The 24,746-nt window shown below is 36.4% G+C and overlaps 1 protein-coding gene across 1 annotated transcript in view; it reads right to left on the bottom strand.

Moving 5' to 3' along the window:
* The window catches only part of LOC149078655 (uncharacterized), a 36,422-nt gene extending 13,434 nt beyond the window's left edge, over window positions 1-22,988 (bottom strand). The window contains exons 1-18 of the mRNA XM_089241223.1: window positions 22,583-22,988; window positions 14,778-15,473; window positions 14,378-14,686; window positions 9,313-9,482; window positions 8,963-9,176; window positions 8,263-8,327; window positions 6,425-6,512; window positions 6,062-6,198; window positions 5,853-5,921; window positions 5,585-5,705; window positions 4,593-4,784; window positions 4,312-4,384; window positions 2,539-2,662; window positions 2,395-2,448; window positions 1,001-1,050; window positions 782-908; window positions 282-385; window positions 9-111 (exon numbers count right to left, since the gene is read on the bottom strand). Coding sequence (XP_089097349.1) covers window positions 9-111; window positions 282-385; window positions 782-908; window positions 1,001-1,050; window positions 2,395-2,448; window positions 2,539-2,662; window positions 4,312-4,384; window positions 4,593-4,784; window positions 5,585-5,705; window positions 5,853-5,921; window positions 6,062-6,198; window positions 6,425-6,512; window positions 8,263-8,327; window positions 8,963-9,176; window positions 9,313-9,482; window positions 14,378-14,686; window positions 14,778-15,473; window positions 22,583-22,988 — 3,102 coding nt within the window. The remainder of the gene's footprint in view (window positions 1-8; window positions 112-281; window positions 386-781; window positions 909-1,000; window positions 1,051-2,394; window positions 2,449-2,538; window positions 2,663-4,311; window positions 4,385-4,592; window positions 4,785-5,584; window positions 5,706-5,852; window positions 5,922-6,061; window positions 6,199-6,424; window positions 6,513-8,262; window positions 8,328-8,962; window positions 9,177-9,312; window positions 9,483-14,377; window positions 14,687-14,777; window positions 15,474-22,582) is intronic.
* Window positions 22,989-24,746: the final 1,758 nt, after the last annotated feature.

Raw genomic sequence — 24,746 nt, 5'->3', positions numbered from 1 at the left:
TAACTTACCTCGTCTTGACTCAAGAATGAAGACAAACAAAAAGATATGCTTCCACCAAGAGCAGCCAGAGCTATATTCAGCCGGATGATATGAAACTGTTCGTGCAAAAATCTATATCAAATATATATATGAAACTATAACACACAGCTGTCTTCTCCACTTTTCACAAGTTGCAAACTTATGACAATAAACGGTTGAAATTTTGACACATAAAGAGGAAAAAAATTCTTTCCAAGTCAGAAATTCAGTCGACCAAAATGTAATTTTCCTTTTCTCCTTACCTTCTGAAAAGAATAGCTAAAATGTACAAGACGAGAAGTCCAGCAGAGATACCAAAGCAAATAAGTTTGCAAAGCTTCAGCCATTCAGGTTCAGGTGGAATGTCCTGTGAATGTAAAAATATCTCATCAGTAAATTCAAAAACTCTTTTCTGATAATTTCTGACATTTTTTTTTTTTTGTTAAATCTACTGGAGAGAATAGAATAAAAGTTGCATGTTTCGTAAACAGTTTTCTATCTTCTCCTATTGCTTCTCTTTGAATAATTTGCAGTTTGATCAGAAATTAAAACAAATTCAATAAGCAATATAACGATCAGAAAATGGCAAGATAGTGGAATAAAATCTATAAGGATCCAATAACAATCAGGAGATATATTTGCTTGTACATGCATTAGATATTGCACCATCTAAATGATGTTTTTATGTCAAATATTTTCATTTATTTCAGATATTCATCAAGAAATAATTATTATCTTAATTATTATGATCTTTTCTACTCACAAAGGGTGCTCTAATTTTGGACATGACCGCAAAAGTGCCGAGCTGTTTGCATTCGCAAATGGTTTCCTCAGCCGTCGAATTCACTATCCAGCAACCGTCAGTTGTCCATCCTCCTTTCCTTAGAACTCTGATATGATTAACGAATAATTTGTAATCGTTATTATGAAGATGCTGTGTATGTGAAGTAATTTAGATAATAATCGATCGCAATAAACTCACCCTTTGACATCTAAATATCTGTCCCATCTAACACATTGCCTCCACCTTACCTTTGAAATTGGAAAATAAAAACAACTCACAAACATCATTATTTCAAAATCATAGTTATTTATTCAAACATTGCTTATAATACTATATTCCATATAAAAACACTAATGAGAGTCAAAATAATACTTTTGTACCGTATTTTCCTGCGTATAACAGTGGTGGCGCATATAATCCGCATGATATTTAATAAATAAATAAAAACTTTCCTTATATGTTTCAATAATCAATCCATTGGTACACTAATTAATGAAATTTGTTTACGAAACAATAGCATTATTTACACGCAAAACTAAATTTGAAGTTCAATCAAAAAACTTCAAATTCAGACTCATCAGAATACTCATCAGGTTGATCATTTTTTTTTCACAGATTGTCCTCAGCGGTAGATAATCCGTATTTCTTAATGTTTAACCACTTTTTTTAACAGATAATCCACGGATTATATGGAGGAGAATACGATAGTTGAAAAACTTCTTTTTACCCCATGGAGAATATTTATATAAAAATAGAATGATACTCATTATTTAATAAGTTGATCGATATTTGGTGATATGAGAAATGCGTAAATTAGTGAGTGTCCAAATATATGCAAATAAAATAATATCGAAACAGATCCGTTACCATATGCTCTACCTATGCTCTAAACCAGTGGTGCGCAAACCGTGAGAGATTCTCCAAAATAAAAATTTCCAAATAAGAAATTCATTTTTATTAAAAAATATGTCAAAACTAAAGAATACCTTTATTCAGCTGAGCTAATTACCATGTATCATACAATGCCATTTCATCAAATTCTGCTTGTAAAATAATCAAATATATCGGCTCCGTCATGCCAGAATCACGAATGTGCAATGTCCTTGCCAAAAAAGGAACGTGGGAAATGACTTTTGAATGGTTACTCTATGGAAGCTATTTTCCATACAGTAACTAATCAAAATCGAAACAAGCGTTCCGAAACGGACTTTTGGGACAGCACGTTTACTGGCAAAAAATTGGGATATGTAGGGGTCACCGAAAAATGTTTTTGTCGAAAGGGGGGGGGGGTCCCGCTTCAAAAATTTTGCTCACTAACACCCAAGAAAGTGAGAAAATTATATGTAGAAATATTAACAACAAGTCTTCGTATGTTGTTCTCCCACACAACAGTGCGGCTTACATGAATTTATAATACTCTCTAGAAATTGCATAATCACGATATTTTGAATTAAAATACAAAAACGTCACAGTATTTTGAATATAAAACTGAAGTAAGTCTGATTGAATGAAAGCATTTAGTCAATTAAAGTACGTTTTTTTTAACACGTGCAAATAACAATACTTAAAAATGCATTCGACAGTCAATGTACCTCTCCAGTCTCTTTGAGGTCTTCTGATAATAGTTTCCTGTTCGTTGCTTTCACCTGAAATATTGAACGTAATTAAAATGTTTCTTCTTGACAACATTTGTTTTTAGAGTTGCTAATCATTAATATTAAAATGTGAGTTATTACTTTGCGATTGTGTTTGAGAAAAACCATTGTCGGTTCGCTTTCGAGTGATGTTGAGCTTGGATCAGGATTTGTATTAACAGATGCTACTTTACTGTCTATGAAAACTAAGTTTGTATCGTTCCCTCTGAAAAAAAATTATATTTGTTCAATGTCAAACTGATAATGAAAATTGAAAATTTGGAAAGAAATAACAGCATGTAAGCTTCATAGTTCATTATCCCATACTTTTTTGTATTATTTTTACCACATCGGTAAGTTCAGGTTGAATAAAACAATGGGGGAGGAAATAAATCTTTGATACGCTGGAAAATTTTTAAATTTTGATTATGCTCTTTATTTCATACACAAAATTTGCAATACAATGGTAGCTTGAGTGTCGTGACTTGCAAGTCATCGAACTTATGTGTTCACAAGAGAAAATCTTACTAGGAAAAAAATCATTCGATACACAAAATTTCCAACGCTTTAAATAAATCCAAACAGCTATTTGTGGACATATTTGGTTTGTAAATAAATTCAACGTATATACTCGTGTACAAGCCGAGTTTTTTAGTTCGGAAAATCTTTCAATTTTTGGGAGGATCGGCTTATACACAGGTCAGTTTTTGAGGAAAAAATTCAGCCCAAGTTTTATCAACCCCCCCCCCTCGCCCACTTATAGTAGTTAAATGAGTTAATTCTGGCCCTCAAAGTGGATTCAACTCGATCCACGAAAACAAAACCACGTCTCAGCACCGGGAGGGGGACTCAGGCCTAGCAATATACTGAGCCCCTAAAAACTGGACACAATTTATGGTAATTGCTATGCAAGATCATCTAAGGCCCTTCATATACCAAGAGGTCTACAGGCAGTGCCCAGATGAGCCCTGCATTAAGATGGTCCAAAGTCAAAAGGATTTCCAAAAAAGTATCAATACATACAGCTGACATACTTAGAATATCAAGGAAACAGTTATTTTCCGGATATTATGCTGAGGTGAGCTCGGAAAGAAAAGTCATCACGTCTCCGCCGGGACTCGAACCCAGGCCTCTTGCATACCGGGCACCTATGCAAGAGGCCTGGGTTCGAGTCCCGGCGGAGACGTGATGACTTTTCTTTCCGAGCTCACCTCAGCATAATATTCGGAAAATAACTGTTTCCTTGATATCTCTGGCTGAGAAAGAAGCCATCTATATCTCTCTAATACTTAGAATAGTTTGTGGTCTACGATTGTTTTCCATATCCGGCTCTACCAAACTGAACATTTTGTATAGCCATGCCTTTTTTCCCATGCTGCAGCCATTGATGCGATAGAAAACTTTTTAATACCGTCTCGTAAAGTGAGTACGTATGTAGTATGTATGTAAGTGAGTGCGTATGTAGAGTGAGTAAATAAGAGGAGGAAAAATATTTGGAGAAGGCTTTGATAATTTTTCATGGTGTATAATAATTTTATATCTTAGAAATATACTCCTCCTTAGAAATATACTGAATATTTTTCCTCCAAAATGTGTCTGATTTTTTCAGGATCGGCTTATACGCGGATTTCCAGTTTTCTATCGTTTTGATGGTCCTCAAGTTGAGAGGTCGGCTTATAGATGAACGGACTTATGCATGAGTATATACGGTACTTCAATTCTGCTTAGAATAACACTCTAACATCTAACTGATTTCGTACAGGTACTAAGTAGAAGCTTTCTTCAATTGTACAAGTAATCTTCAGAAATGAATTCAACTCGTTACCCTGGGTACCACTGTGATTGTAAAATCATCGATGTACTCTTATTACTTACGTTTTTTCATTCCATAGTGGAGCTATTTTATCCAACTTTCTGTACATGCCATTAAGTAAGCAGACTTTATCACCTGGGAAAAATAAAAATTGTAAAGATTCATTAAATGAGCAGAAAAATTGGTTTTTTAATGTTCCCATGTGTTTATTATAATTCCAATACTTGAAATGTGGAATCATACAATAACCATCCGAATATAAGAAAGAAAATATTTAATTTCTTCGATATTTATTTCTTGCTTATCCGTCAAACTTACTACATAAATCTCAATTTCGACACACCTTTATCACGATCTCCAAAAATATCTTTTGTCAATACAATTATCGGTCCGTCAGTTTCTTCGTTTGATGCGCTATCCTCATCAGCTTGACGCTTAAATCTCCTTTGACCATCTTCAGAGTTTTCTGCTGGAAACTTGAGCGGCTCCGAAGCTTCATAAATATCATATAACAGACACTTCTGAATATCATAATCTGAAAAAATAAATTGAATTATATATAGACCTAACGATGCTAAATCTTGCAAAATTTTTTACTTCGGTTGTTTTTCCGGTTTTTATGAATTTTTAAAGTTTCTACGGACTTTTTGCCCACCCTGTAGTTATGGTTGATACTCCTAGAGTTCCTGGAAGGACAACCTCTATTGGGGGTTACAGAGTGAATATTCTTAATTTATGCTTATTTTTTAAAATTTTTTGTTCTGTATTTGTTCTGTTTTTATCTTTTTCTACTAATTTGTGATGTTGATGCCACAATAAAAAATGAATAAATACATAAAGGATTCAGTCCATGAAATGATGGAAAAGATTTTTTCTCAATCTTATTCGAAATTAAATAATAAATTTTAAAAACTTTAAAAAAATATATATGACCTACGTATTTATGGATGGATCTCAATAGTTTTTCGTCATTTTATGAACTGTTCCCTTTATTTTGAATCAATTCTTGCTCAATTTCATTTATTTCATGTAATTTTATCATCCGCGCTAGCTGTTTTTAACGCATTTTTTTTTGAAAATTTATAAAAAATTAAATATTGATGATGTGTAAAATTTTGTACAAATCTGGGGATAGCACACACAATAAAATGTGTGTGGTAAAAATTCGAAGTAAATCAATGGATATATAAATAATATTTTTAATAATATTTCTACATAAGAAAGTTTTTTACCTTGTTAAAAGATAGAAGATCCCTTAAATATGTTTTTTATGTAACTGATCTTCTTAAAGAATGGGGAAATTAATAAAAAAGAACGAATTTCTAAAAAGCATACCTATATTATCATTATCGGCATAAATATTCATCGGATCCTTTCCAGTGCTTGTTTGAGATGTCTTTTGCAAAATCCATTTTTCGACGTTTTCCACAAAATCAACCGATGATTTATCTTCAAACTTGATTATGATTTATGAAAAAAAAGATAATTACATAAATTTGTTTACTCATTCAATTTCTGATAATTTATATAAATTTGAGAAAAATGATTCAAAAAATGAGGACATATTACTAAATGTTGAAGAAAACATTGTGATATTTCTCACATTTTGCAGGATTTTCCATCCTTCTTTGAATCGATCATGAAAAAGATCACTGACAATGTCCAGAACAACCTGCAAAAAGAAAAAGAGTTATTCAATATGTATTTTCTTACTAATTTAATGCGTTTACATTACAAACGCGCAGACCTACAGTAATGCATTTTCTATAGTAATTCAATTAGTACTTTGAAACAAATAACAAATTAACTCACGATTAATTTCTTAAGAGATTCAACATCAATATCTGAAGGCTTATCCATAGTTGCTGCCATGACTTTTTCCACTATTTCCACCAGAGCTTTTAAATCTCCATTGTTCTTCTTCTCCCCGTCAGACTCATCTTCGCTTCCTGCAGAAAAAAATATTTTCAATTAATAACCAACGGAAAATAATTATATGAAATGAATCATGAGCAGATAACATTCCATAAAAAATAATAATCTTCCCGGTTTAAAAAAAAATTATCTAAGTCATATAGCAAATAAAAAATAGAAAAGAAATAGAAATTGAAAATGTTAAATAAAATTTTCCACGCTCGGGGTTACATGGAAATGGGAAAATATCTGTTTCCTTACCATTTGGATCTTTTTCCACTTGGGACATATCAGAAATATGACCCATAACACTCGCAAGATCTTCAACATTGTCGAATTCCATATCGTCCTAGAGAGTGAATTGATTTAGCAATAAATTTTTATTTTAATAATATGCAGAAAAAATGAATCTCAGATGATTATGAAAAAATTGTGATGCCTCTCCTCTCATAAAAGATTTCTGAAGATTTTAATAAATCATGTAAATAATTTTTTTCAGCAAAATTATTTTCATCAGAAAACCTTTTTTAGTTCCTTATGTGCCTATTTCTATATATATAAATGGGCACATAAAGAACTAAAAAAATTATATATATATAATAATTTATATCATATATATATATAATTGCTCAGTCATATTCGAGTCACAAATTTGTGAAACCACAGGAATCATAATTAGCCTTCAAAAGAGCAATTTTCAATTTAAGAGACTGGAGCCCATTTCTATGATCTTATTAAAGATAACAATCTGATTATAGTTTTGTTGTCTGCATAAGCGTGAAGCTGACAAGTCTGTAGCAATAAGATAAAGAACTAAAATTTTTTACTGCCAAAGAACGAAATCCGTCAGTTCGTGAATTGGCCGATGTCCGAATTTGTGGCTTCGCCACCGTCCGATGTTGGAGATTCCTCACCAAAGTCCAAAAAGAAAAGGCATTATTCGGGGTCATCGTCAAGTAGGGTTATGTATGCCCTAAGGGCCAGGTCATGTAACTACTTGCTCATCGTCGAGTACGCGTATTTTTTCGTGATAATCATGGCCACGTTAGCTATGGCAATCCATCATACCATGGTCACGATGAGGTAATCTTTTTTCTTTCTTTTTTTCAAAATATGACAGAAAAAACTTATGTCTCTATATATATTATTACACAAATAGTTTTTCTCTCAAATTTATGTTTTTATCTCTCTTCACATGGAGTGAACGCAATCACACGTTGGCGATGAAAACAATGTATTTGGCGCTTACAGGACCGTCTTACATCAGCACATCGAACTTTGACCAGGGATCTCCAGCGACTTCACGAACTGGCCGCACTTCGGACTTTGGCAGTAACATATGAAAAAAAATTATACTACAATAAGTTTTCTAAAACAACATCGTATCAAATAGAAGGGCTAGAGACTCTGGTTTAATGGCCCGCTATATGTGATGGGATTCTATCCACAGCGGTCATGCGTCGCGGCAAAACATTAGTAAGAGAAAAATCTAAATCACAAAGAATGTTGGCCTTATCATGGTCGGCGTTAAAGAAAGAACATTCCGGGCTAAAGTGACATACCAAAGAGGACTATTAATTTTCAAAAGTTTTATCCACGTTTTGCGGCAGAAATCTTCAGTAAAGAATTTTTCTCGTTTCTTTTCATAGAGATTGAGTGGAGATCTCGTCTATCCAAAGACAGCTAACATCATTCTAAATGCTTATGTTAGCACGGATGGCTTAAGCGAGGTTGCAAGTTGTAAGGGATGGCATATTAGGCTAATTGATAAGAGCTGCAATGTGGATCAAGTTGTCTGGCGTAATTAAGAACGGTAAAATAATCCTGAATCGAAATGTGAGGCAATTTGTTTTTTTTTTTAAGTAGGACATATGGTCACGGACATTTTGTTCCGTAAACAATGGTGTGTGGCTCTGTATCAAAAAATACTGATTTTTAATACGGGGATTAATCGAAGCTAAATCCCGCCAGGGTTGTCTTTAAAGGCGACACATGAGGCTTTGCACCCGGGCGACAGGTAATCTTGAGCCGCCCCTGTATGTTAATACCAGTGAAATATCTATTTTCCTTAACTCTCTCTCTCTCTCTCTGATACTCACCAACATCTCTTTCAAACGAGCCAGATTCGTCTCGCAATGAACAGGATGCGTTTCTGGATCGCAAGCTACAGGAAAAAGAAATGACCAGTCCAAATAAAATTTCGTTATACTGATAAAATTGAAAATATTTAAAACAAGAATCTGAGCTGATATGAATACTGAAACGATACTAAAATGAATAATAGAAATAAATTTCCAAAAACTCACTTATATTTTTATCTACAATAAATCCCAGAAGCAAATGGAAAAGAAATCATTTTGAATGAATACAGTGTGAAAAAAAAACAGACGAATATTTATCAATTGGAAATTAATTAATTGATTAAAAAAGGAATATGTAGAGTGAACAGGTGCAGTTAAATTCCGTTATAACGAGTAACTGCTTGTAACGAGGATCTCGCTGTTACGAGTAATTCGGAAGTGATTGTCAAAAAAGTTCATGTTAAACATGCAAAATAGTCGTTCTATGAAAATATTTGAGACTTATCCTATCGGTCGTTACATTGAAATGGTCTTTATAACGTGGGATCGTTATAACGATCGTCTACTGCATAACGGACTTTTACTATATCTTTGATCTATATGTCATATCATGGACATGATATGTCATGTGGATAAAGATATCAGACAAACGTTTCTGATTAGCTGACAAAGTGAAAACTGAAACTGCGTAGTAATTCAAAGAAATTTATATACTGACCATAACCACCGAGAAAGAAGTCCAGCTGTTCAGGTTCCAGGGCCCACAGCCAACCGGTCAGTTCATCGAATTCACCATAAGCGAAATTTTCGTATCTGGCTTCAGCTACTCTTCTACAACCAACGGTCATTTCCAAAGGCTGAATAGGGTCTTTTGAAGATGCAGATTTCTCGGAGTAGAATGCCTGAGCGTAATGCTCCGCATTTATGAATACCTGAAAAGAAGAAAATGAATTTAATTATTTAATGTAAATACTTGACTATTGAGTCAAACTTCGAAGAAAACAATAGAATAATCCAGGTAATTCATGCTAATAAGAATTATGGGGTTGAAAAATAAATAATTTTTACTTCTAGACCGGTTTCGTAGTTCCATCGAAACCCTATTTGGTTCCAGGTTCTGTTTGATACGGGTCCTGGGACCGTAACGTTCCAATATTCATTCCCCGTGGATAATAAGAAATGGAAAAATATTCCTCTATATGTTATGGCTATTCCTGGAACCCCTTTTGCGTCACCACCTGAAACATTCAAAAAATATTTTTCACACTATATCAGCGCTGAACAAATCGCAAAAAAATATCTAGGCGCAAAAAGAAATTTACAAGCGACAAAAAAATTTCACCCGAAGGAAAAGGTCCAAAATAATGCTTCTTTTGACTTTTTCAGGGCATAGTGCCCCCCCCCCTTTCATGTTACTAATACAAATACAAATTCAACGCCACAACAGGCAAAATGCCCAACGAGGTGGCTGAGAAAAAGATGCCCATAAAAATATGGATGTCATATATTTCAAAAATATAGCAACCCAATTAAAAATGCAATTAACAAAAATTGTAAACAGTATATACAGTTGGCAGATATGCTGCTATATATTCAAAACATTTTGTGCTGCTCTCAGCCTGAAATAAAGTAACTACAAAAAGAAAATTTTGGTAATTTACAAAAGAAAAATTGGTGACAATACCAATTTTTGAGTCGCCATGGCGACTTGGCGCCTGGGATTTGCCTTGCCCCACATCATATATACTTTTTTCGTTAGAGATTGGGGAAATTTCATGAGCAGAGGAGGTTCGATTGGCAGGCCTGGAATTTTAAATACATCATATCTACTACTTAACCGTATGTGCACCTCGTACGTATTCCTCTACGGAATTTCTAACGAATTGGTACATGCCGGAGAATGTGTGTTCTGAGTGCATATTTGGCCTTAACGTATTTATGTTGTGAAGTTGCTTTTGTTTCGTGTTCTTGCTGTCATCTGTCTTCCATTTTCTGAAGTAAAGATGGTTATGCTTGAATTTTAACAACTACAATTTCAACTAACAGATGACGCCACAGTCGCTTTACTTCACTCCTACTTTCCAAGGAGGACCTTCTGGATGCATTTGATGGTCCTTGTTTGCAGCAAGAGTCTTCGAAGCTTAACCAAATCTTTTTAGGACTTTCTTGACTCGGACTTTCTTTCTCAGCCACCTCGTTGAGCATTTTTCCTGTTGGGGTGTTGTATTTGTATCTAACGTGTTAGATGCGAGGCATACGCATCCATCTTAGAAAAGGTGTCACTGGAAAGACACTCCAAACTTCACTCTTCGCTTTCACCCTCTCCTTGCTAAGCAAGGTGACCATTTCGAATCCGATGTTAGATAAAGACAATACTACCCACTGACAATTTACCCACTGCGGTGCCATGTATTAGACAAAGTTGAAACTAATTCCCCGAACTTCTTTGAAATTTCAAGCCTGTCCATAACGAAATAGGGATTTCTTTCGAAAACACCCTGAAACTTCTAAATAAACCACTGAAATTTGGATTCAATGTCTATTCTTGTTATTTATGTATCTTTTGATTTTGATGTAATTGAAATTACCCTTTTTTTTTTTTTTTTGTTAGCTTACTGCTTCAGAAAGTTCTACTTCAAATCCTTCTTGGTCGAAATAGTCTCTATAAACGCATTTGAACGATATCTTCACTTTTCCTGCCCAACGTTTTCATCGAGAGAATTCTAGAAAAAAAAAGCCAGAAGTTCGTGATCCGAATAAATTTTCATATGCATCACGACAACTGAATATCTGAGTGCACTCAGAATCGCCATAAAAATATTTCATGCCATTTTGAATGTCTAGAAGCAAAAATATGGATCTTGTTCAAGTGCCACAACAAAAGAGTTGTCCGTATCAAAACGTAGTACATTGAAACCATGGTTGGTATAAAAAAAGATAGGGATGATTACAAGAGTGATCTGTAGTGATCTCACACCATCAAACGATGGCGAAACTTAGAAGAAATGAGAATTCCGGTTGGATGTACATTTCAACCCCAGGAGTTACCAGACACACTTCCTGAGGAACTAAATTAGAAATATTTGATAATTAACATGCAGATATTGATGCTATATGAATAAAATGCTGGTGTCAGAATGATAAATTATGTTGTCTAGGACATTGATGAATGGGTTTGAATTCTATTCGCTTTCCCGTTCCAATATTTTTGTGTAAAAGAGAAATACACATATAAAAACTTTGCGCTAAAACCTCTGCTGCCACCTATCAAATCAAAACAAAACTATTTGACAAAAATTTACTTTGGTTTTATACCAATGTGCTGTTTAAATATGAAAAATATATGGTGTTATGTTAATATGTAATTCATTTTTATGCTGTGCACCGATGTAAATCTTATACGTCATAATACCGGTTAGTATATTTTTATGTTTTCCGCAAAATCATTTTATGGTAGACATAAAAACATAGTAACCGGTATTAAGCCGCATGAAATGAAATTCATACAAACGTATAGTTTTGTTCTCATTTGGTAGGTCGCAGATAGTGACTCTTAAGGCATGGGCCTGGGAGCCTCAAGAGAAAAGGGGGTCTCACAAAAATGAGATCAGGTTGAAATTTTCGAGAACTTGTCTGGTAGGGCCTCAGAAAAATCACTTGGCCCGGGGGGCCATAATGCTTTTAAGACAGCCCTGGTGGCAGCAAATCCCAGATCAATGATGTTTTTCGCACGATAAAATGTAATAAGTTAGAAAAATAAGGAAATTTTTCTCTTATTATTTATTCATTTTTTCGCCCGTTATTTCTTACGTTCATGCGAATCCTCGAAATTACTCACTGCATCTTACCGGTCCGGATTGAAGAATACTAATCTAATATAAGGGGGTGATATTAGATCTAATACTAATCTAATATCACCCTTTATAGTAGATAAGGGGCTTTCAAATCCGGAATCCCATTATCTGAGAAGTTTGCGAAATGATCGCACGCTGCTGTCGTGAAATTATACAGTTACTACACAAATTATGTCACTGCGAATAACTGAAGTGTGCTGCATAGTAGAAGCACAAATGTCATCGATGTGAGAGGTGAACGTCTGCTTTGAAAGTGCTTGACGGATGGTTGATACAATTGAGCAATATACTGTTATCGAAGGATCATTACACCCATGGGATAGCATTCAAATGGGTAGAATATAGCTTCAATTCACTTTGAGATTTCGAAAAATTGAACGTATTCTGATTTTATCGAATGATTTCCTACTTAAGTGGGTCACATTCCATGCTCCCGGGAGGTGAGCCCATGGGAAAAGATGGCCCATGAGCGTGGTGGGCATTGCCCCCCCCCCCAGCGTCAGAGGGGAGTCGACTGATCTAATGTATATATGTCTATATGAAATGACATCATCATCATCATCGTGCCCCCCCCCAGACTTTCAAGTCTGTCTCCGCCTATGGGTGGGCCCATCGAGAACAGGACACCCATTATTTTGTGACCTTTCTTCTATCTTATTATTAAGTATTTTTCTGGCCCCTCGATTTTCCGGCCTTGAACCTAATCGGACAGGGACAAAATCAATTAATCTCTCTCTCTCTCCCCCTCTCATGATGCTCACTCCATAGATCTCCCGCACGCACTTTCCTCTGCAGCTGTCGAATAAACTGCAGTTTTCAAATACAAGTTGCCAATACGATGCAAATGTTCAATTATCACGCTTCGCTCATAGTTCGAAAAACAGATGGCAGCACTGTAACATGCATTACACAGAAACAAACTTCACATTATGTTCAAAACACGTACATGTACATTCCAACATGTACCAATTCGTTAGCGTTTCCATAGGGAAATATGAACAAGGCGCATGTGCGGTTTAGTAGTAAAAACAAGTGGTCATGGGAGTCGGAAGTTTGTAAGATCCGTGCATGCTCAAATCGAGCTTTGCATTGCAGATTTCAATTTTTTTCATTACTGTGTATGGGTGCTTGACCTTTTTTTAAAAAAAGTACGGTGAGATGAATGCTCGAGCATCAAAAGTTACCCCGGCTAGGACACCACTGTACTCTTAGTGGCATCATTCCATACAGTAAGGCCATTGTCCATCCTGCACAAAGCCGATATTATGGTGATGATCCAACTTATAGTTGGTGATCCTATTAACATGACTATTGTTATAAATTTTATCAATATCCGAATGGTTTGAGACTGTGCATAGGTTAGGACAGTGATGGGCAAACTTTTCTAGAAGCTGGTCGAAAAAGAGAAAGAAAAAATTTTGGCGGGCTGGAAATATTCGGAAATTGATTCATACCGTATTTCCAACATTAGCCGGCATTCCGTAAAACTCGAGTTTGAATGTTGTGATCTGACCCAGAAAAGTGAGGGTTTTTGGATCTCAATATACATTTAACCAATTAAATGAATTTTTAAAAATGACGATACAGTATTTAAGAATTTTCCAGAATCTGTTACTCGAATTTCCTGCGGCATGCCGGGAAATACGGGTATTCCCGGCATGATGGTCTATCTCGCTGTTTTCTCGTCGTGCTAACTAAAGAGGTCGAAATACGCGGTAATTATAATTATATACTTAAAAAGGAAATGGCGGGATGTGTTGGACACTTTGAGGACTGCCACGGTTTCATTGAAAAAGAGACAATGGGTTATCCCTTGCAGCTGTGCAAAAATATAGTAGGTATATTTTAACAAATTTTTGCGTATTTATTGCATATGTGTTCCATTTCATGCACATGCAAAAGTTTTAAAATCAACTTGTATTTCAATTCTCACTAGTATATTTTCTATATGAGGAAAAAAGGACCTTCCTTAAATAAAACTTTTAAAAAACAATAAAATTGAACATTTCTATACTATATATTATTTTGAAATATGCGGCGGGCCTGATAGAACCTCTAAGCTGCCCGCATCTGGCCCACGGGCCGTAGTTTGCCCATCACTAAGTTAAGTTAGGATAAAAAAGATCTTTGCCACGTTCGACTTATTACAATGCAAAAAATTATCTCTTTGTACTTTCTAACCGAATATTCTCGTCTCAAAAAAAAGTGAAATATATAAAATTTAAAAAACTTAGTGAAGGGGATCCCAGGATCCCACTGAAAGAATTACTGGATGATACCTGTACTGAGGATGTATCTCTCCGTCTGGTCATCCCTCCAAAAACTAATTTTCTGCCAAATACTCAGTGATATTCCTTTCTGGCAATTCTTGGGATTCGTCCAGCACTTTGCGTCTTCTTCATTCTTAGGAAAATTTTCGAATTTCAAGCAGTCTTCGTTTCCGTCTTGGAAATTCGATTCTAAATTTACACCCCAACCGAAGCCTATTGGTCCGTTCGAAATTTCTATTTCCGTACCAGGAACTGCTGGAGAAGATTTCAATGGCATGTTTGGATAATAATAGTCACCGGTTTCATTGTATAATCGCCCTGAGGAAGCCAAAACAAACAAGATTGCAACTATTTCGACAAAATTATGGTCAAGTTTATTCAATTTATTCTGATATTTGAATTTAATCACCTGATCTTGGACCGGGTGTCGTTGATGGCACCTCTGTTGTTGTAGTTGTAGTTGGAAGTTCCGTTGTCGTGGTTGTTGGCACTTCAGTTGTTGTAGTGGTTGTGGTGGGAACTTCCGTTGTCGTTGTAGTCGTTGGTAATTCTGTTGTCGTTGTTGGCACTTCGGTTGTTGTTGTCGTTGTTAGCACTTCGGTTGTTGTCGTCGTTGGTGCAGCTGTGGTAGTAGTTGTTGGAATTTCTGTTGTCGTTGTGGTTGTTGGTACCGCAGTTGTGGTAGTGGTTGCAGGTTCCTCGGTCGTTGTAGTTTGCTTTTCCGTTGTCGTAGTTGGAATGCTTGTTGTCGTGGTTGTAGGTGCCTCGGTTGTTGTTGTTGTGGTCGTCGTAGGTTCCTCTGTCGTTGTAGTCGTTGTTGATTCCTCAGTTGTACTTGTAGCCTCTGTAGTTGTTGTAGGGCTTTCGGTAGTCGTCGTTGTTGTCGGAACCATAGTGGTAGTGGTTGTCGGAGTTTCAGTGGTGATGGTGGTCGTCGTTGTTGGAGCATTAGTAGTAGTGGTTGTTGTAGGAAGTTCCGTAGTAGTCGTTTCTGGAGTAGTAGAAGTAGATATTTCCGTCGTCGACGTAGTTGTGGGTTCATCAGTAGTGGTTGTCGTAGCCAGTTCTGTAGTCGTCGTCGTGGGATTCTCAGTAGTCGTGGGCTCTTGGAACACATGAAAAGAGAAAACATTCATACAAACAGACATCACGACTATCGAACTGGTATAATCATACATTAGGACTTTATATTCGAATTAAGATTTAATATGGAATATATAGGATTATATGCTTGATTTCCGATTGTATGCGTAGATTTGTGATCTCGCAATTGATTTTACACTTAGATTATGATTTTATAGTTGTTATGATTGTAATGTATATTTTGTAATGTATGTTTTTTATGAATAAATTGCCAGAGGTATCCAGTCCGTGTGGACAATGAGCCGATATTGCCATATGGCGATGTGGCCTGGGTATCTTTCGGTTTGACGGTATAATCATACATAATGTGGTTACGAGAATCGAGATAGTTCTTAGAGAATGGAAATCAATGCATAAAATTCTTGTAGAAACAGGTATTTAATCTCTAACGTAGAATTTTAAATTGAAAGAAGTTGATTGAAACGGACATTTTAAGATACTTTCTTCTTATATCAATTGTTTCTTTAAGTATTTGAAAATAGTTTTTAATTATTTTTTACCTTGAGGGTGGATTAAATAACTCTCTTATACCTCCCCCTGTGTTCGCCTGTGGCAATAAGATGAAGGCGTGTAAGACTCTTGACAAATAAGATGATAAATATTTAGTATAATTGTGAAAACAATAGGTTATTTTCTCATCCACCCTCACGGACCCCAGGAGTCCATGGACTCCTGCTTAATGACCCTTGCTTAAGTTTTCTTTTGCAAATTAGACTTTTTCTTCAAGCAACATTTCCGGGTAATTATTGAACTCTGTTCTCGCGTAAAATTATTGATTAACGCCCAATGAGTCACCATAAAACAAAAAAAAACAATTTTATGAGTGAGTTTTTGAATCGGTGAGCCATAAAGATATAGATAAAAGCAAAACAATAGTAATAAAAACAAAATACTAATTTAATTTGGTTTGTCAAGCGTTACAAAAGTTTCCAAAATTTTTTAACCAAAATAAATTCATTTATCTATTAATATGTCCCAATCCTTATGACAATGTGTGTGCATTTGAAAAAAAAGTTAATTTATAGTATTTATAAAAAATTGTGAAGGGGGAACATAATAGCTGAAAAACCGCTAGTGACATCTGTGATAAAGCTACATAAAAATCAATAGAAGCTTAATATTAATCCCTTCTGTAAAAGAAAAAATGTATTCTTATTTTTCCTGTGTTCCATCGCATTTCGCTTTTATTTTCGTAATCTTCCGTTCGTAATTAAATTTCCGTTCTCTTTCTAATTGTATTGAGAGTTTACTTTCTTCCTTCTACCTGCTAACGGAAAATGACGTTGATGAAAAGTTGAGTTCACTGAATAATTGAAACGGAAAATAGAAATTTTTGAATTAAAATTGAATTTACCTTTTAGAAATTTTCCAAAGAAGTTTCGAATCTTGTTTCTGTACTAAATAAAAATTTTGCTATTTTTTGGATTCGATCCGGAAAAAAAAAATTTATATATTTTTCTTGGAATAACTAATTTAATTAATTACATTTTCTCTTGATAAATATACTATGTCCATATACTTCCTCAGCCAACTCATTGGGCGTTTTTCCTGTTGTGGCATTGTATTTGTATTTATTATAATTTTTTAAATTAATTTTTAACGTAAATTAGACTAACAGTTTGATTTAATGTGTGCTAATTAATTAAATTAGCACGCACTAAATTTGAATAGGTAGTATCTGCGGTTCCCGTTGTAGATCAGTTTTTAGCAAATCTGCGTTCACATTTTTGCATCCATACCGTAAAGGATTCGATGATAGCCTACTCCGAAACTTACAGCTTAATAGCTGTTCGGAATCATGCAAAAAAACTTTATCATCAACAATGCATGTTTGGTTACCGTGGTTCGCAAACAGCTTTTTTTTTCAACAATGCAAAGAAATCCTACAACGGTTTATAACTTCTTCATTGCTTCAGTATAAAGGAAAACCCATGTATTTATAAGAATCAGTGGCGTCTTTACTTTAAAAAAAGAATCTCTTCTCAGAGACCAATCAGCCCGACAATATATTTAAAAACAAAAAATTCACGCATAATTCAACAGGCAAAAGAATCTGCCGAGTTGTTTACTTCCGAAATCGGAAGACAGATGACTGCACTTCTCGAAGACCGCACAATCCCAGCATTCCTCAGAAACAAGTTTAACGTTAGGTGCGAAACCAGCACCTCCTAGAGATAGAAGTCCTCCGCACGCTGCTTGTGCCGTCAGTAAGTAGTCCATTTTCCCTCAGAATGATCTGGGGGGGGGGAATTCCCTGCTCGTGCCAGTATCATCGTTGTGTGGAAAAGAAATGATCGGGCTCAGAATTTTCGATTTCTATGCCCCACATCCAATCACCATGCGGTATTTGTGAGCCAGTCAGGAAGATTCTACGCCAAAATAAGAAGAAACGGAATAGGATGCTGTGTTTCAAAATGTGGCAAACTTGCTAGGTAGTCTGAATGGCATTTATGGCAACCCGTTCAAAGGCCTTCTATCTCTAGGAGGTGCTGGCGGAACACATATATTGCAACATTCCGACATGTTCCAATTCGTTAGAAGTTTCTCAGAGGTACTTTTAGAGCAGTGATTCCCAACGTGGGCGTTAACGCCTCCTGCGGGGCGATGAAATGTTCCGGGGGCGGTAGAAGCTAACCCATAGGATCCTATGGGTTGGATTGTGTTGGGGGGGGGGCGATGGGATAAAAACACTTCTGAAGATGGGGTATGGTACAAATAGGTTGGGAAACTATGTTTTAGAGTTTATTCCCGAGGTACATGCGTTGCGTAGTAGTAGTGATGTCATGGCTGGTAAGCGAACAGAACCCGAGCTCGGGGTCTCGAGTCAAAGGTTGTATCCTAAACTATTTACGACTCCTACGTTCGGAATATTTATATTAATTTTATTTTAATGTGCTTATATTTTTGTTTTGGTATTTTTCAGAATTTATGTACGTTCTAAACAGAACTCTGTCGTCCTTTTTCGTCCTTTTTCACCCAAAATTGCGGCTCAAGGTGAGAAGCTAAAAGTATATGGGCCTCGTGGTCCCAAACTTGTAAAGACGCCCTGCTGTTCACACTCTATGATTCGGTATGTATTTGAATATGCAATCGGACCCGCTTAATCAGGTAACGGATAAACAGATACCCCGCTTAAACGGATAAAATCACCCGTCATCAAAATTTCTCCCGTAGAGACAACGTTAAAGTTCCCCACTTAATGTAATTTCAACGAATTCTCTGCACAGAAAATGTCAGGGTTTAGTTTTTAGTTTTAAATCTAGTTTTTAGAACTATATCATGTACCTGCGCAATTAGTAGATTTCTAGACTATGTTGCTGTTTGCTAGTTAGTGCGAAGTATCAAGCACTGAGCTCTCGCATTCTTCTCGTTTCGGTTCCTCTACTTAGGTAGAGATATTAATCAGCAAATGGCAAAATGGTTGTTGATTAATGTCCGGAGATCGGAGAGGCCATAGATTAGGGAAGTGTCGGCTGATGACACGTTTTTCTGTAAAAGGTATTTTAAGAATATTCTTAACACACACTGCAATGTGTGGAGGAGCTCCGTCTTGCATAAAGATTGTGCTTGCAAGGCAGTGACGTGCTTTCAGAGCCGGAACAATTTCGCTCTGTAACAGCAATGCATATCGCTTCCCGGTGATCGAACATGTCACTGGACCTGTAGAACGCAACTCCTCGTAGAAGGAGGGACCAAGAATAAATGATGCAGTAAATCCACACCATACCGTCACTTTCCTTTTGGTGGATGCAACGGAACCTCTAAGACAGCGTGCGGATTTTCTGGTTCCAAAATTCGGCAGTTGTGAGTAATGACTGCACCATCCAAGTAAAAATGCGCTCCGCCTATCCAGAGTATATTCCAAGCCGACCTCAACGAGAGCTAGAAACTGCGGTGAGAACTGGAGCCGAGCGTCATAATCATGTGGAAGCAACCGCTACACAAGTGAAAGCTTGTACGGATAATATCGGAGGATATTCCGCATGATGTTATGGACAGTTGAACGTGGCCTATCCAACGCCTGTGCTACACCCCAGACACTAGTGCTACCACTAGAATTTGAAGCTCTGTCCTCTTCCACCTGAAGCGAAACCTCCTGTACTGCGTCTACAGAAACGGGTTTTCTTCCTCTTCTAGCACGAACAGCCAACGATCCTGTGGTTTCAAATTTCTTTATCATACTCCGAAGGTTTTTAACATTCATTGGAACTTTTCGAATCCTCTTCCAAGAGCTTTCCGTAGAGCAGTTACTGCGGAATTGCTGTTTTGGTGAAACAGTTTGACCAAGAAAGAGCGATCTCGTAAACTTATCGTCATTGTGAGTAGAAAACACATTGAGAAACAAGATCTCCGCGAATGTTTCTTGGTTTTATAACAGCTGCTGCGTGACATTACATAAATGTATATGTTTACAGCAGGTATTCAAAGTAAAACGACCTCTGGTGGCGACATGCACAACTAATTTTTTTCCTCCTGAAATAAATTTCCATCACTTCATGAAGTCCTACACAAAATTTCACACTTTTTCTGTTGACTGGTTTCGCCTGTAGGCTATTTTAAAATAGGTTCTTTTAATTATGGACGCCCTGTATATACACTGAAGAGCCAAAACAACTGGTACACCTGCCTACTTTCATGTAGGGCCCCCGCGAGCACGTAGAAGTGCCGCAACACGACGTGGCATGGACTCGACTAATGTCTGAAGTAGTGTTGGAGGTAATTTTCACCATGAATCCTGCAGGGCTGTCCGTAAATCCGTAGGAGTAAAAGGGAGTGGAGATCTCTTCTGAACAGCACGTTGCAAGGCATCCCAGATATGTTCAATAATGTTCATGTCTGGGGATTTAGGTGGCCAGCGGAAGTGTCTAAAGTCAGAAGAGTGTTCCTGGAGCCACTTTGTAGCAATTCTGGACGTGTGGGGTGTCGCATTGTCCTGCTGAAATTGTCCAAGTCCGTCGGAATGCACAATGGACATGAATGGATGCAGGTGATCCGACACGATGCTTACGTACCTGTCACCTGTCAGAGTCGTATCTAGACGTATCAGGGGTCCCATATCACGCCAACTGCACACGCCCCATACCATCACAGAGCCTCCACCAGCTTGAACAGTCCCCTGTTGACATGTAGGGTCCATGGATTCATGAGGTTGTCTCCATACCCGTACACGTCCATCAGCTCGAAGCAATTGGAACCGAGACTCGTCAGACCAGGCAATGTGTTTCCAGTCCTCAACAGTCCAATGTCGGTGTTGACGGGCCCAGGCGAGGCGTAAAGCTTTGTGTCGTACAGTCATCAAGGGTACACGAGTGGGCCTTCGGCTCCGAAAGCCCATATCGATGATGTTTCGTTGAATGGTTCGCACGCTGACACTTGTTGATGGCCCAGCATTGAAATCTGCAGCAATTGCGGAAGGGTTGCACGTCTGTCACGTTTAATGATGCTGTCAGTCGTCGTTGGTCCCGTTGTTGCATGATCTTTTTCCGGCCGCAGCGATGTCGTAGATTTAATTTGTTACCGGATTCCCGATATTCACGGTACACTCGTGAAATGGACGTACGTGAAAATCCAAATTTCATCGCTACCTCGGAGATGCTATGTCCCATCTCTCGTGCGCCGACGATAACACCACGTTCAAACTCACTTAAATCTCAATAACCTGCCATTGTAGCAGCAGTAACCGATCTAACAACTATGCCAGACACTTGTTGTGTTATATAGGCGCTGCCGACCACAGCGCCGTACTCTGATTGGTTCCATATCTCTTTATTTGCATACGCATGCCTGTGCCAGTTTTTTTGGCTCTTCAGTTTGTTATGATCATTGTAATTAAATACAATTTCCATTTCAGCTTTGATCTCATCTATTCAAGAAGCTTTATTAATATCGATCCTTTATAAGAAGTCTGAGAAGGATACAAACTATACTATAACGTTATTAAACAGCAATTTAATTGTTCCCCGAAAAATCGGATACTCGCTTGATCGGATATTATATGCTGGAACTGTTGATATCTGTTTAAGCGCAGCCGACCGTGTGTGCAAAAATGTCTAAATACTTGAATTCACATAAAATTCAAGGGTGAATCGTAACGGTACATATGAAAAGATCTGGGAGAATGGAAATGATATTCACACAGTAATGAAAATACCAATAAGTTCAATGACCAATTATGCTAACGTTGTAAAATGGCAAACGAACTGTTCCCCAAAATAATCGGATATTGTGTGCTGAAATCGTTGATACCCGAATAAGCGAGTACAGTGTACATGACAAATATATAGCTACATAAAAAAATTCATTATACCAATTTTCTCTATTTTTTTTTCTTCAGAAAATACGTTTTTAAATGTGTTTGGTTGCAATACAAACAAGTATACTTTAAATAAATCTGGAATCAAATATAAAAGTTTGATAAAAGATCCATTTCAAAGCTTGAATTAAGCCAATGCACTTACTAGTTGCATTTTTCAAGTTTTATAAAAGAACTTTTATACAACTTTTATAGTGTAATGCCGGTCTGATTATCCTTTTTTTTAGAAACAGTTTATTCCTCGTCAGTGTCATTTTTGGGAGCTGATGAAAATTTTGCGTTCAGAGATTTATGAAATCGCACCAAATTGAGGAAATCGGAAATAAAATTCGAGGAAACATTTTAATCAAGATTTATCTTTATTATTCTAAGCAAGATTTCCTTAATTATAGATAGCAGTAAAATAAGTCAAACCTATATTCAAGTGTACCCTTAATTGGTCATTGTAACTAATAAAAAAATCCACTTTCATTAATTTCATTAATTAAGTTGCAGTGTTGATGTGATGCATTGCTTCAATTGAAAATATGCTACGTTGTAACATCACCTATTTACATCCGTATTTGTGAGAAAAAAAAATTCAATGCGTTTTTATGGGAATGAACTATGAAAGGTGAAGAATATGGTAGATATGATGCTGTTTCCCTACCGGTATGAAATTAATTTCAATTTTTTCGAAATATTTCGTGACATAAAATCGGCGGTTCCACCCTATGTGTTTACAAAAACCGTCGTATCACGTTGATGAAATGAAATACCTGCGGTTGTTGTAGTTGTTTGTTCAATAGTAGTCGTTGTTTCCATTGTTGTAGTTGTGGTGGTCTCTTCCTTAATTGTTGTCGTCGGTTCTTCAGTGGTCGTCGTCATCTCCGTGGTTGTCGTTGAAGGAATTTCTGTCGTCGTCGTAGTGGTTTGGAGTTCAGTGGTAGTTTCAGTAGTACTAGTGGTTGCTTCTGTTGTTGTAGTTGTTGGTATTTCGGTCGTGGTTGTTGTTGTCGTTGGTTCAGTTGTTGTTGTTGTTGGTTCAGCCGTTGTTGTTGTTGGTTCAGCTGTTGTGGAAGTTGTTGGAGAAACAGTCGTGGTTGTTCCTTCTTCTTCAGTTGTAGTTTCTTCTTTCTCTGTAAAATTATTCAGTCCAGCGTTAAAACATTTAGCAATTAGCATTAAATTACTTACACAAGGGAACTTTTATATATGATAACTATCACGGAGCTTTATTGAGAAAGTTTATGGTTTAGAGTCCACTCATTTTCATTGTCATATACTGTAACGCGATTACATACAAAATATTTCATGTTTTTAGGTGATTATGCTCGGATGTTCGAGTAAAAATAAGCTGTTATAAATCCAATTTTATCACGTTGCAACAAATTCTTTTGTAGAGTTTTAATGAGGCTTTTTATTTAATAGAACTTGTTTATTTGCTAACAGATGTTCGAAAATAATTTGTTTTGCAACAGATACGTGACGTTACTGCAAATTTTTTCGCACTACGAACAAAGTTGCTGGCGACGCCCTTCCTAATAAAGCAGGAACCGCCTGTCGCCATAACGTCTTTTTGAGCAGCGACGGATCGATGAAGGAGAGCTGAACCGAATAAAATCTTTCGACGCATCGCGAAGACGTTGGGAAGGACGTGCGAAATTTATGGTGTCTAGGCCTCACATTCTACTTGTATCAGATTTTAATTTTCATTCTAAAGAGTGAAGTATTAAATGGAAAAGATAAAAAAATTACTTTTAATTAAAATATTCTTATCTTATTTGATAACAGGTTGTCAATCTCTTGAGGTGATGAATGTCCTAGAGCATTCAAGCTATTATATATGAACGTGTTAAATATAATACTTACCTATTTCTTTTTGACACACTTATAGCAAAATCAAGCTGTTACTTACACACACACACATACACACCCTTGACATTCGTCCCACGTCACATATTCGTCTCATTCGAAACACATTCGAAAACACAGAAATAAAATCATGACACACATTTCTACACAACTGCATAACTAATATCCAAAATAAAATCAAAACCAATTTCCACTCATTCAATCACGTAATTTTCACTCCACACTTAAAATGATTTCACACGCTACATTCAGGAAATATAGAAACTAGTTTTTTGTGAATTGTTATGCATGTATGAACGTAATGTATTGTGTTTTGGCAACATGATTTCTCATATAAACTAAAAAAAAATTTGTACCCTCAGACTCAAATACTTCAAAATAACAAAGCTAAAAATTTTATATGTTTGTGCTTTAGACATAAGTAAAGCCGTATCCTTATATTGTACACAGAGCCATCTTAACATATGGAGCCCACCCGGGCGTGCACCGGGAGCCTCAAGAGTAGCTGGCTCACAGAAAAACGAGAAGTAGTTGAATTTTTCGAGCACTGGTCAGGTAGGACCTCAGAAAAAATCACTTGGCCCGAGGCCCATAATGTTCTTATGACTGCCCGGACCGTACACAGTTTGTCGTTTGAATCGTCGGTAATGGAAACATACTGTAAAGTGGAAAAAGTATCAAAAATATCGTGCCCATTTTAGATATATCATCCATTTTACTGGGAATCGTATATATACTGAAATGCAAAATTTAATTTTTCACACATATGGTCTCTCTGTGCTCTAGCTTTCAACAAATTGTTGTTACCCTGTCTAACCTGAACTGAACAAAAAAAAATCATGTTTTTAAATTCAATATTTGCTGAGATATAGCCCATTGAAAGTTAAGGGGGCATCTCGGAGCTAAAACATAATAATAACAAGTTGCAAAAGAATATTTCGGTGATTTCATTTTTATTCATTCATTTTCAGTAATTTTGAACTGAAATACCTCAGATAATGTTTGACTTAGAAACATGGAATGGGAAGTCTTTTTTTTTGGGTGAGCTTAAAAGAGACAAGTAAAAAC

Source organism: Pholcus phalangioides, unplaced genomic scaffold (genome assembly GCF_987345545.1).
Source record: "Pholcus phalangioides strain wild (caught in Gottingen) unplaced genomic scaffold, Ppha-v1.0 ptg000013l_1, whole genome shotgun sequence".
NCBI lineage: Eukaryota > Metazoa > Arthropoda > Arachnida > Araneae > Pholcidae > Pholcus > Pholcus phalangioides.
This window is presented reverse-complemented; position numbering and strand designations above follow the sequence as displayed.